The sequence below is a fragment of the Typopeltis vanoorti genome, chromosome 13 (genome assembly GCF_054136105.1).
Source record: "Typopeltis vanoorti isolate ZY-2024b chromosome 13, IOZ_Tvanoo_1.0, whole genome shotgun sequence".
NCBI classification, from domain to species: Eukaryota; Metazoa; Arthropoda; class Arachnida; order Uropygi; family Thelyphonidae; genus Typopeltis; species Typopeltis vanoorti.
Window position 1 is genome coordinate 67236674 of NC_143561.1, and position 13453 is coordinate 67250126.

Below are 13453 nucleotides of genomic sequence, written 5' to 3' on the forward strand. Positions count from 1 at the left end.
GCAAGAGAATGTAGCTTCAGAAACAGAAGCTGATATTAACAACAAAAGCTTCTTTAGACACTGGAATTTCAGTGCCCAGTCACTTATTCAATATATTCATCATCATCAAATTCCTGACATGTACCCTCAGGGGGTGTACAGGATATGAGAGTACTACATGAAAAATTTACTCGTTACTAACTTCCTATCTACAATTTTTCTCCAAATCAGTTTGTTACTTTTCAAGACTCCAACATTATCAGATCTAATATTTCTATCGTCTAAGGCACTTACCATATCAATCCACCTATATCTTGGTCTTCCTCTGGGTCGTTTTCCTGCCAACTTGGCAGAGAACACTTGTTTTGCTAATCTTTCCTGGCTCATTCTGTTTAAGTGACCATACCACCTGAGATTAGCTCTGCAAATGCATTCCTGGATGCTGACAATGTCAAGTTCTTTTCTAATATCCTCGTTTTTAATATAATATTGCCATTGATGCCATCTGTTCATGCCTATAATCTCTCTCAGGACTCTCATATCTGCAGTCTCTAGTCTTTGGTCAAGTGTTTTACTTCTGACCCAGCTCTCAGATCCATAAGTTAAAACTGGTTTGAACACTGTCTTGTATACAGCTAATTTAGTGTTCCAACTAATTTCTCTCTTATTCCATATGAATTTATTTAATTGACTTCCCACCATACCAGCTTTGCTGATTCTGTTGTCTATTTCTATATTTAATTTACCATCTTCACTAAAAATCGTGCCTAAGTAGCTGAAATGTTTTACTTGTTCCACAAGTTCTCCATTCACAACACAGTTGACATTTTTCATGAGTCTGCCTATTTTCATTGTCTTTATCTTTTTATTGCTGACCTTCATACCATACCTATTACAACAGTTATTCAATTTAGTCAGAGAATCTGACTCCAGTTAACATCTCCAATTATGATATCATGTTCAATACCACTTTCCTTCATAATGTGATCCATATAGATAATGAATAACAGAGGGGATAATGTACATCCTTGTCTCATACCAGATTTAACATTTCTAACTGCCAACTTACAACTCAAATAAAGACTAAGTATTGCTTCATATAATGCCCCATTCTGTAACGTATTGAATAGCTTCTCTCTCTTGGCACCTTGTCATATGCCTTTTTCAGATCGACAAAACTTAAATACAGATCTTTGTTATATTCCCATGCTTTCTCAACTATTTGTCGTAAAGTGAAGATCTGATCCTGACAGCCTCTATTTGGCCTGAATCCAGCTTGTTCTTCACCATGCTTTTCTTCCACAATTCTTCTCAACCGTTTCTCAAGTATACTTGCATAGATCTTGCCAGGAACACTTAGTAGGGAAATACCTCTGTAATTCTCACATTCAGTTTTATTTCCCTTTTTATATATGGGTATTATTAGAGCTCTACTCCAATCATCGGGAATTCATCCCTCTGTCCAGGCTTTCTGAACTATGCAGTGCAGCCACTGTAAGACTCTTATACCACCATACCTCAGCATTTCTGGTCAAATTTCATCTACTCCTGCTGCCTTTCCACATTTCAAGCCTTTGATGGCTTTTTCTACTTCAAGTATGGATATGTATTCCTGACTGCATGCCTGGTCAGTGTTTTTTACCACTGTGCTGTCATCACTGCTTGTTTCATTTAGCAGTTTTTCAAAGTAATTACTCCATACTTTAAGGATATCTTTTTCTCCCATTTTCATGTCACCTTTATCATCTCTAACTCCTTTTACAGCACTCTTTCCTCCATTCCTAAGCTTCTTCAACAACCTCCAGAATATTTTGTCACCTTCTTGATATTTATTTTCTATATTCTTGCCAAAGTCCTCCCATGACTTTTGTTTAGCTAGTTTTACACAGTGTTTAGCATTCTTGCGTTTGTCTCTGTATTCTCTAAGAGCACAAGCTGACTTATTTGCCAGGAACTTTTGATATGCTTTCTTCTTTTCCTTCACTGCCTCTAACTTCCTGTGTCCACCATGGATTTTTAATTTTTCTATCCTTGCAGACAACTTCACCACATGCCTCTCTAGCAGAATCAATCAAGGCTTTCTTCAAGGCTTGCCACTGAATCTCCATGGTTTGATTCCTGTTCTCAAACTCTTTCATTTTTTCTTCAATAATCTTTGTGTATTTTAGTCTACAGTTCATATCTGAGAGCTGCTCAACTTTTATTTGCTTTAAAACTTTCTTACATGTTATTCTTTTCAATATGAAATTCAATTTTATCCTGCTCAACACTAAATAGTGATTGCTTTCAATTTCAAATCCTCTGTACACTCTGGTGTCCTGCACCAGGGAGAAAACATCACTATCAACAATAACATAGTCAATGAGACTTTTCTTATTCCTTGCCTCTTCTCTCCATGTGAATTTCTGCACATTTTTATGTTGGAACATTCTGTTAGTAATAACCAGTCCATGTCCTGAGCAGAAATCCAACAGATATTTGCCATTATTATTAGCTTTGCTCTTTTCTCCAAATTTTTCCAAAATATTTTTGTATGTCTCACAATCATTTCCTACTCTGCTATTTAGATCCCCAACAAGGACCAACTTTTCCTTTTTTCTTGTGTCAGTTGCTTTCTCTAAAGCCTCAAAAAATTCCTCCACTTCTACCTTAGTAAAACCTTCTGTGGGACCACAGCCACAAATAAATCTCATTGTCCAGTTCCCCATTCTCACATTTGCCCACATTACTCTACTTGAGACTGACTGCCATTCAGGAAGATTAGCCTCGGATTTTGTGTTGTATACTATGGCTACTCCTTTTCCTTGATTGTCATTACCTGAATATAACATTTTGTATTTATTGCTCAGGAAGATCTCACAGTTTTTGTCTTTGTTTCAGTCACCCCTATTATGTCGATCTGGTGCTTATCTAATTCCTCAGCTAGCTCCATTTCTTTGCCATTCAGGCTTCTTATGTTGATAGTGCCGATCTTTAACTCTGGTGATGTTGAGTTGGGGTGTGTTTTCAGATTTGTTCCAATAGCTGACTTTTCGTTGTTCGCTCTGGTTCCCTGGTGAAAACAACGGGGGCCTTGTTTAACCGGGCGACGCCCCAGCCAGCATGAAATTTTGTCATGTTGTACCATCATTTTTTATTTTGGTTTAACCAATAAGAATACAATTTGGTCGGCTAAATCCAAAATTGCCATTTCATCCTCGTTCGTTCATTATCCAAGTAGATACCCAACAGGGTGCACCACGAGAAGGTGAGGATTGGACATTATGTCAGAAACCCTGGTCAGTTCTCCGCATACCTTTAAAGGCTATGTGGAGGTCTCCTCTCAGTTATACAACCTTGACCCTTAACCACCCCAACATTTGAATCAACACATAAAATGAGTGAGAGGGGAGTAGCACTAAACAAACAGCTACCGGTTGCTATATGACAATGCACCTCCACAATGTGCATTAAATGTGAAACAGTTTCTCACTACCAAATCCACACCATGCCTGAACTCACCATATTTGCTGAATTTGGCAATGGATTGTTTCCAAAACTGAAAACAAAATTCGAAGTAGACTAGTTGAACTTAGTGAAGATCACCCAAAAAAGTGTGATCACCAAGTTCAATGCTACCTTCAGACACTCATCAGAGGTGTTTCAAAAGTATGTCATCATCATCAAATTCCTGCCATGTACCTTCAAGGGGTGTACAGGATATGATAGTACTACATGAAAAATGTACATCATTACTAACTTCCTATCTACAATTTTCCCCCAAATCAGTCTGTTACTTTTCAAGACTCCAACATTATCAGATCTTATATTTCTATCTTCTAAGACATGGTGTTAGTAATGGCTAGTCCATGTCCTGAACATTTTCCAAACACATTTCTATATGTGTGATATTCATTTCATAACCTGCTATTTGGATATCCAACAAGAAACAACTTTTTCTCTATGTCAGTTGTTTGCCTTCTCTAATGATTCAAAAAATGCCTCCAGTTCTTCCTTAGTGCCTATGTTCCCACACCCTCTGTGGGACTATGTGCACAAATAAGTCTCATTGACAGATTCCACATTTTGACATTCGCTTGCATCACTATACTTGATACTTCTTGCAACTCAAAAAGATTATTTTTGTGTTCTGTGTTGTATTCCTTGTTCCTTATTCTAATTCTTCTGCCAGTTCCACTTCTTTTCTGTTGACAGTTCTTACCTTGATGGTGGCTATCATGAATTCTTCATATGTTGAATCATAGTTAGCTCTAGTAGCTGACTTTTCACTCTGATTCTGCAACAAAAACAACTGGTCTTGTTCAGCCAGACAATGCCTCAGCCAGCATGAAATTTCATGTTGTGCCATCATTTGTTTTGGTGTAAGCCAATATAGTACAATAAAATACAACTTGGTTGTATTTTATTGCCTGCCTAATCTCAAATTACCAGTCCATCTTCGTTTACTCAGTATCTAGACAAATACCTACTAACAGGATGCACCATAAGAAGGTGAGAATTGCATACCAGGTCACAAGCCTTGGTTAGTTCTCCACATTCCTTAAAAGGATATATGGAGGTTTCCTCCTGGTTATCCAGCTTTGTCACTGAAATGACTCCAACTTATTTTATTTTAAAAAAATGAAACAGGCAATTTTAAGTTTGTTTGATAATTGAAACAAAAAAAAAAAAAAAATTCTTACTATTTAAGAAAATAATCAAGTAAGATGACACATGTGCTTTGCATTATGGGATGCTAAGGCAAGTGATGTGAAGTCATCAGCTTCTATGCACGAGTTGCCCCAGTCCCGATTATATTTCAGACACAAACTTTTTGCATACATTTGGATAAAGGATTAAACCAAGTATATAATTTCTCAGTATCTTTAATTTATAACATGACACAGTAATAATGAATTTTGTTTCTGTAAAATTTTTTTGACTATATCATAGGGGAGCAGCAATAATAGCCTCTAAAAATGTTGACTGTTCTTAATACAATTGAAGATTATGCTATAATTATAAAATCAGTCTTGCTATGCATAAATAAATATCTTCATTCAGGCACACACACAAAAAAACCCGAACCACTAATAATAAACAATAAAATTTTAAAAGCTTTCTAAGTTACTTTTATGTGACTCACAACATCCAGGAATGGTTGTAAACATATTGTATATTAGTACTATAAGCATAACAATTTTTTGAATTTCAGTTTATTATTTTATTTTTATAGAATCTGGAAATATCTCCCATCTTGGCATATTTGTATTATAATATTACTTTTGAAACTTTAAGTATACATTCTTGCAAGTTCAAAGACGCTTGTTTTACACAAAAATTCTCTCAAAAAAATAATTGATTTTTTTGATTCTAGCATCCTGAAAATGTTGACAAGTTTGTAAAGCCTGATGCAGAAAGGGTCAAGAGAATTCCTGATTGATGCAACAAGCATGATACATAACCCAGCTCAAATATGTTAAAATGATCATATTCTTTATATATATATATATATATATATATATATATATATATATATATATATATATATATATATGGCTCTTGGTGATATGCATATATAAAATCAAACTGTGATGATATTTTCATGTGGAATGAGTTAAGAACAAAGACAAGTTGAATACTCTACATAGACATGCACATAATACACATGTGCATGCAAAGGCAGGAAGGCACAAACACAAAAGATGTTCTATGAATAGAACATTCTTCTAGTTATTGGCATGATATAAAAATCAATATGCATACTTTACATAAAATTAAAGAAGTTGTAAGATGTTGAATGACAGAGCAGTTCAGGCTATTACTGACGACTACAACCAAAAAAGATAAGGAAATGCCTTAATTGACAAAATGAGATAATGGTGATGATTATAACTGTATTTGTGTATGCTACTTTTTTTTTTTTTTTGAAATTATGGCTGTGGCTGAAGCAATCAGCACTCTGAGGTCAGTGTATTATGTTTTGTAAATTTCCTGTTGGAAATACACACACACATACACACACAGTTTCTCACCTATCTGTTTTGATGGTTTGTGAAACTCTAATGGTGGGTCAATATTAATCTAATAACAAACATAACATGAAAAATGGATAACATATGTGATAAACAGCAGTATATGTATAATAACTGCAGCCTATGACATTATTATTTGTACCAGCAAAATGTTAAAATTACTTATCACACTACACTTATTTTTTTACCTAAAAGTGGAGGTAACCAGTTTATATTGGCTTCAGTATGAGAATCCAAGAAAATCAGTACATCACCAGTAGCTGCTTTAGCACCCAATAAACGAGCTCGAATCAGCCCTTCTCTTTTATTAGCTCTTAATATGTGGACTTTTTTCAAATGTTGCTTCACATATTCTTCCAAAGGTTTCTTCAGTTGCTCTTTTTAACAAAAAAAAATAAAATAAAATAAAATGATCATACAAATTATTCTGTTATATATTTTACATAATTATTAATTAAATATGACATTTATACCTGTTTAAAATGATATTCATTAATGTATATACACAAAAAGAAAACTAATGGAGACATATCAGAATGGTAGTGCTATTACCATACAAATATTGGTAAGCTATGGAAATTGGATCATATATTACTAGGAAACTCTCTCTCTATGTTCACTGGGCATCTACAGATGACATATGGTCACTCTGATGCTCGGTAATCTGCCACACCAGGCCTCACCATGTAGTCCTGTTGTTTGCTTTTCTGGCGACCTCAACTCTCTGAAGATCAGCGACTCCACACACACATCATCCATCCATCTCATTGATGGTCTACTTCTTCCTCTTTTTCCAGGAACTTTACCTTCTATTACTGTTCTGAGAAGTCCCACTTCCATCCTTTCTATTTGTCCAAAATATTTTAACTTCTGTCCAATATCCTTAAGGAGCCTTAAAGTTCTACTGATCTTTTCTAACACCAATTTATTTGTACATGTTAAGGATATCATATACTTTCAGTATATGAAATCCCCAACAACCTTCTGCATCACCACATCTCAAAAGCAGATATCTGTTTTTTTTTATCCAACTTTTTTAGGTTCCAAGTCTCACATCCATAAGTCGCTGTTGGAAAAACAACTGCATCCAAAATTCTCAACTTTGTTCCCATGCAGATAAATCCATCTTTCCAAATTTTAGACAGGTCTCTGATGGTTGTTTTAGCAATTCCTAACCTTTTTCTGACAACTTCTGAACAGCAATTCACATTAATAATGGATCCCAGGTAAGCTATGGAAATTGTGAGAAGTTCACATTTTTCCTCTCAGGAAAACCTGAGAGGAAAAATGTGAACTGTACTTCTCACCAAATATAACCATTTATCTCATCATTAGTAAGAACCAAAAGTTGTATAAATTATCTATCATGTTTATGCAAAGAGAAAATGGAAGGTTCTTAGTAAAGACCAGTGTGCAATACTGCCAAGGCAAATGCAATAATCAGAGTTGCCTGGACATAATAAACCTAACAAGTTTAACTCTTCAAAGTAAGAATATTAATTAAGTTTTTTTTTGTGTGAAGTTTATTAGGAGCAGAATTTCACTCTGTTTGTAATTTAATTTCTTGTGAGAGTAATAAATAGCTGTGCTGCTATTTATGATATCAGCAGTTTGTATACTGTAGGAAATTGTGTTCCAAGCAGTATGTCAAGAAAGCGAGTTGGCACACCAAAGCACATGCATGAAATGAAAACTGTTTTCAAGAATATTACTGTGAACTTATGTAAAAGTTACTTTAGAACATTGGTGAACAGAGGTCAGAAATTTCCGTTTATGCTAGTTTCCCTCCAACCTTTCTTATATTTGACTTCTTACCTGTGAATTTATGAACACAGTATGCTTGAGTTCACAGAGTGTATAGAGGTTATTAATTATCTTTTTGATTATCTTAATTATCTTACTCAGCATAGCGTAAGCATACTCAGCATAATTTTTGATTTTGATGAAAGTGAATTATTTTATTATTCTATAGATGGAAAAAATTTATTTTGCCTAGTATCTTATTACGAGAGCTATGTTTATTCAGCAGATTCACAGAGTTTCATAATTCTGGAGGGTTTTTAAAAATAATTACAGTTTATTTTCAGACTGTCCAATTTGATATTTTCTGCCATTTTAATGCACATACAATTGGATTTCTAATTTGCCTTTTTTCAGACAAATTAACCAAATGAATTTTTTCAAGATGGTAGCCACTTGCTTTAGGTATTCTAAATGCTCTTTTCCCATTTTGTACTATACTCTGCAAGCCCTAAGTCAAATCCATAAGTCTGATTTTTTGTGCATTTCATTTATATATATATTAGATGTGTATGCCCCAAATCAAGATCAAAAAAACTGCCACAAATTTGCAAAAAATTAAAAATGGCTAATCTTGAAGCCCAACAAAGTTAGTGGGGGGGGGGGGGAGGACACATTTGAAATTTTATGAGATAAGTGGCTATAAAGTAAAATTGGTCCCATTTTGTTATTTTCATAACAGAATAGGACCTTCATTTTCAAAAGGCCTGGATAGCCTTTTGAAAATGAAGAAAAAAAAATTTTTTTTTTTTTGCAACTTTCAGTGTTTAGTACATTAGAGGTTAGAGCTTAAAAGAGTACTCAAAACACCTAAACACCTGAAGCAGCCACCAATCTTACAACAAAAAAAATCAGAAATTGTACAATACAATCTGAAAATGAGCTGTGTCGTGACGTTGTTTTCTTCATGTTGTGTTCGAATCCGCCATCTTGTTACAAGTCACTTTCATAAAATAAAACACAACTAATTGTAAACTGATCACTAATCCAAGGGTAGAGAAATTTCTATTATACTGCGCCACTCTATCCTTAGATAAGTCTATATGAAATAGTAGGATCAATTCAAAGTTAGTTAGCAGTCTTTTCATTCATTCAGGCCGAAGTATTTATTTTCTTTCTGGGATTCCCGCTAGATTCGAATTTTTGTGAACGGTGCAGTAAAAAGAAATTCAGGCAAATACAATAGTTAGATTAACAAATGAAGCATTTAATATAGGTCATATAACACATACATAAATTTTACTTCTAATTTTTAATAGTAGTAACAAGTCAAACATTAAGTCAAGTTAATCCCATTAGCACAATCTTCCAAGTCTTCACATGCACTTTCTCAGCTTCTGGGTTACAAAGTTTCTACACTTAAATAAATATAATAGAACATCCAATCTAATCAGTTTTCACACATTTCTCAGTCATGCTATAAGTTCAAAATATCACAGGCACTAATAGCTGAAAATATCTTTCAAACAATTCTTATCTCCAACTCTCAATCACGAAGAGTTTCCACAGTTAAAGTTAGGTTAAGCATAGTGTAATTAACACACAATTCTTCAAGCATTGAAATAATACACTATGATAGACCTTACCGGAAATAGTCCCTAGTACATCAATTATGTTGTGAGCAAACTTTTGGAATTTATTTATCTTACTTAAAAAAAACACATCTACAAGACTTATCTACAGTTATACTTAAAGCACTATCAATCGCACTTCAGAATTCTAGACATCAATTACAGGGTACTTCAACTATCCTTGTTACCACTCATAAACTAATTAAAACACTGTGAGGTTCTTTTTAGGGCAAATCGGAAATAAGCCGCAATTCTAGACCAGCTGGGTTTATTCAGAACTCTTCCTTAAACGTCCAGCTTTTTATTTTATCCGATTGTAGCATTAATTTCCCTTCTATTATTACTGCTGATTTCACTTTCAGCTAACTATAAAATTCGTTTCGTTCTTGCTCACTTATAAAAATTATCCACTTAACTCCTACCCTTAAGAACCTTTTATTTACTTCTACTTCTCTAGTTTTTCCCCTTGCTTCCTTTCACTTCCAAGTTTTCTGTCCCAACTCTCTTACCTCCTATATATTTTCTCTTCTTTATTATGCCCACGCTCTGTTCCACTCGCGCTCGTTTATTTCACGCGTCTCCATGACAACAGATAAACGTAAACATTCTCGCAAATGTTACATTAGGCTATACTACTACATTGAGTTATTACATAACGTTAAGCTTTCACAAAATAGGAATAATTAGAATATTTGCTCTACTTAATCAACTTTTTCATTTCGTATACATTTAATTATAATAATATTCACGTTACAATATACACATCAGTTATAATAAATTATACACATTATTGTTTAATAAGTTAATAATAGATTAAGTTCAGAATAATTATTTAAATAGCAATTCTTAATAAAAGAGTAATAAATAACTTTTATACAAGTTATGATTAATATATATTAAGCAATGTTAAATGTGAATGATAAAAAACAAATTATACAACATAGTTTCATTCACAATTTAACAGCTGCAATTATTTTTAAAACCCTCCAAAACTGAAAATTCTACTGGAGCTGCTGAATAAAATTGGCTGCCATAATTAATAAGATGCCAGGAAAAATCTAAAAAGTTTTCTTCTGAGAATGGAGTAATGCAAATGCAGCTTTGGCCTATGATGATGATTTCATTTGGAATGGCCCTGTTATATTCTTTGATTCCTGACAATGAACTTAGACACAATCATGATGTACAAAGAACTTACAAAAAAAAAATAAATAAATAAATAAATAATAAAAAATAAAAAAAGTAACAAAAGGCCAACTGGATTAGACATTGGATTGGAGAGAATGCCAGGTTGCACTCTTTTTGTGTTTCTCCAGCATCCTTTCAAATAGTATTAGTTTAGATCAAATCTAAGATTTAAAGAATAAAAATTAATCTAAATCCAGCTTACACCAATGCAAACTGAAAAGATAATTAATTTCTGACTTCTATTCCAAATGTTCTTAAGTCAGTTTTGCACAAGATCATGGAAACATTCTTGAGAAGCCAATTTTAATTTCATGCTTGTGCTCAATGTACCAACTCACTTTCTTGACACACTACTGTGGAATACAGAATTCTACAAAACCATTTTTTTTTCATTCTACACAAGAAAGGTACAAGAAGTTATAGCACATAGTACTGTGTGTGTGTCTAGGTAAGAACAGAAAGAGAGATAAGAAATCTGTTGACTTTATTTTTGGAAGAGTTGGAGGTTGTAGCTGATGGGAAATACATCATGAAGATGTGAAGATGACTATTCCAGATGACAGAGGTAGATGGAATAAATGAGGAAGAGGAGAAGCAGGTTCAACATGTTTGCAGTTATACTAAAAAGGAATGTTGGGCAGCAACTGCTGCTTTTGTTTTATCAGGCCCAATGGAAAGTGAAAATAATGTTTGCCAGTTGAATGCAGTAGTAACTGTGGAAGTATCTATAGAAGATACACAGAGCTGAAACAATGTATCAGTGATATACAGTGGTACCTTGGTTAACAACGCCTCAGATAACAACATACTTGGTTAACGACTCTCGATTAAGTGAACCTCTATCCGATCTAAAAAACCAGAATTTTCCGATCACACTCGGCCACATGCGGGATGACAATGTCGAATAGAGAACAGCCATGCGGCATAGTTGTGAAGCTCAGATATGTTTGACCCATCGTAGCCAGCTGTTTATGTTTTCCGTTTATTGTTTCTTTTCTTGTAGCATTTATAACCACAAATTTTATTTTAAAATTTGTGGTTATAAATGCGTTTTATGATGAAAATGAGTATTTAAGCATTTATTTTTTATGTGTTGGTTCATATAGACAATAAATCGGCAGGTGCATGTCACTATTTGTTCGCCATCAAAAGGCAAAATCAAATCTCATCTGTATAATAATCGTATCTATAAGCTGCTAATCAGTGTATGTTACGGTAAGTGCTGTATCTAATATCGTCACCTTACAAGCAAAATGCACTAAGTCAAAAATTGCAGGTTTCGAATTTAACTGTTAACTTTTATTTCAAAAAGTTTTTTTTTTTTAACTTTTATTTTCAGGTGACGATATGTTCTTTGTATCCCTTGTCTTAGTGTTGTACAATTTGTAATAATACCGTATTTTACATATCTTTTTTTTTTATAGATCGAATTTTTTTTTACAGTGTGACAAAATGGGTCCCAAAAAGAAAGCTAGTGAGGAAAAAAAAACAGAAAAATTTTCTCTATTGAACAAAAGAAAGAAATAATAGCAAAACATCATGAAGGTGTGAAAGTTATGCAGTTAGCTCGAATATATGAAACCAGTCATTCTACAATATCAACTTTTTTTGGCAAAGAAAGAAGAACTTATGGTAGCTAAGGTTGCTAAGGGAACTTCAAGGTTGAATGTCGGAGAGCTTCTTTTTCACAAATGGAATTGGATCAAAGAAAGAGAAATGGCGGGTGATACTACATCTCAAAATGCAATCTGTCAGAAAGCTAAACAGATTTATCAAGATTTGAAAAAGAAGACTTCAGGATCAAGTTCTGAGGTAGATGATGATGATTTCAAAGGTAGCAGAGGTTGGTTTCACAACTTTAAAAAAAGAACAGGAATTCATAATGTGGTCAGGCACAGAGAGGCAGCCAGTGCTGACAAAGCAGCAGCAGATAAATTTGTCAATAGCTTTACAAGAATTATAGAAGAAGGAGAATACCTACCTCAACAAGTCTTCAATTGTGATGAGACTGCGTTATTTTGAAAGAAAATGTCCAACAAGACATTTATCACAAAAGAAGAAAAAACACTTCCTGGGCATAAACCAATGAATGATAGGTTAACATTGCTTTTAGCAGCAAATGCAAGTGGAGACTGCAAGGTAAAACCAATGTTAATCTACCACTCAGAGAATCCCCGAGCATTCAAAAAGTTCAATGTCTCTAAATCCAATCTCTGTGTTTTGTGGAAGTCTAACAGCAAAGCCTAAGTCACAAGAATAGAATTTAGAGACTGGATTCGTGAAGTGTTTGGACCAACTGTCAAAGCCTATCTTGAGCAAAACAATCTGCCTGTAAAAGCCATTTTAACCTTGGATAACACACCTGGCCATCCAACGGGCATACAAGAAGAGCTACCAGAGGAATTAGATTTTATCAAGGTGATTTTTCTTCCTCCCAAGACTACAGCTCTGATTCAACCTATGGATCAGCTGATAGGTGCAAATTTTAAAAAAACTTTACACAAGGGCACTTTTTACCAGGTGCTTTGAAATGTTTGAGGCTACTAACATAACCCTAAGAAAATTTTGGAAGGAAGAATTCAACATTGTCATAGGCTTGTAAAGGCTTGGCAAGAAGTAACAATGAAATGTCTCAAAGCAGCATGGAGGAAACTGTGTCCCTCCTTTGGTAATGAAGAAACTTCAGATGAAGGACAGAAATTGGTAAGGGATATTGTGGCAACTGCTCATGATCTTAACTTGGAAGTAGAGGAAGAAGATGTTGAAGAATTAGTGGAGATGCATGACCGAGAACCGACTACTGAAGAGCTAAAAGAACTTTTCAAGCAGCAATGTGAAGAAAAGGAAATGGAAATTTCATCTGAAGATGAGGATGGAGAGAAAGAACAAATTACGACTACT

General features: G+C 34.2%; 1 protein-coding gene across 1 annotated transcript in view; it reads right to left on the reverse strand.

Annotated features, from left to right (window-relative positions):
- Positions 1–13453, reverse strand: part of LOC150100244 (putative polypeptide N-acetylgalactosaminyltransferase 10) — a 217351-nt gene that overhangs the window by 24304 nt on the left and 179594 nt on the right. Inside the window, exon 5 of the mRNA XM_090402425.1 lies at positions 6182–6370. Coding sequence (XP_090258551.1) covers positions 6182–6370 — 189 coding nt within the window. The remainder of the gene's footprint in view (positions 1–6181; positions 6371–13453) is intronic.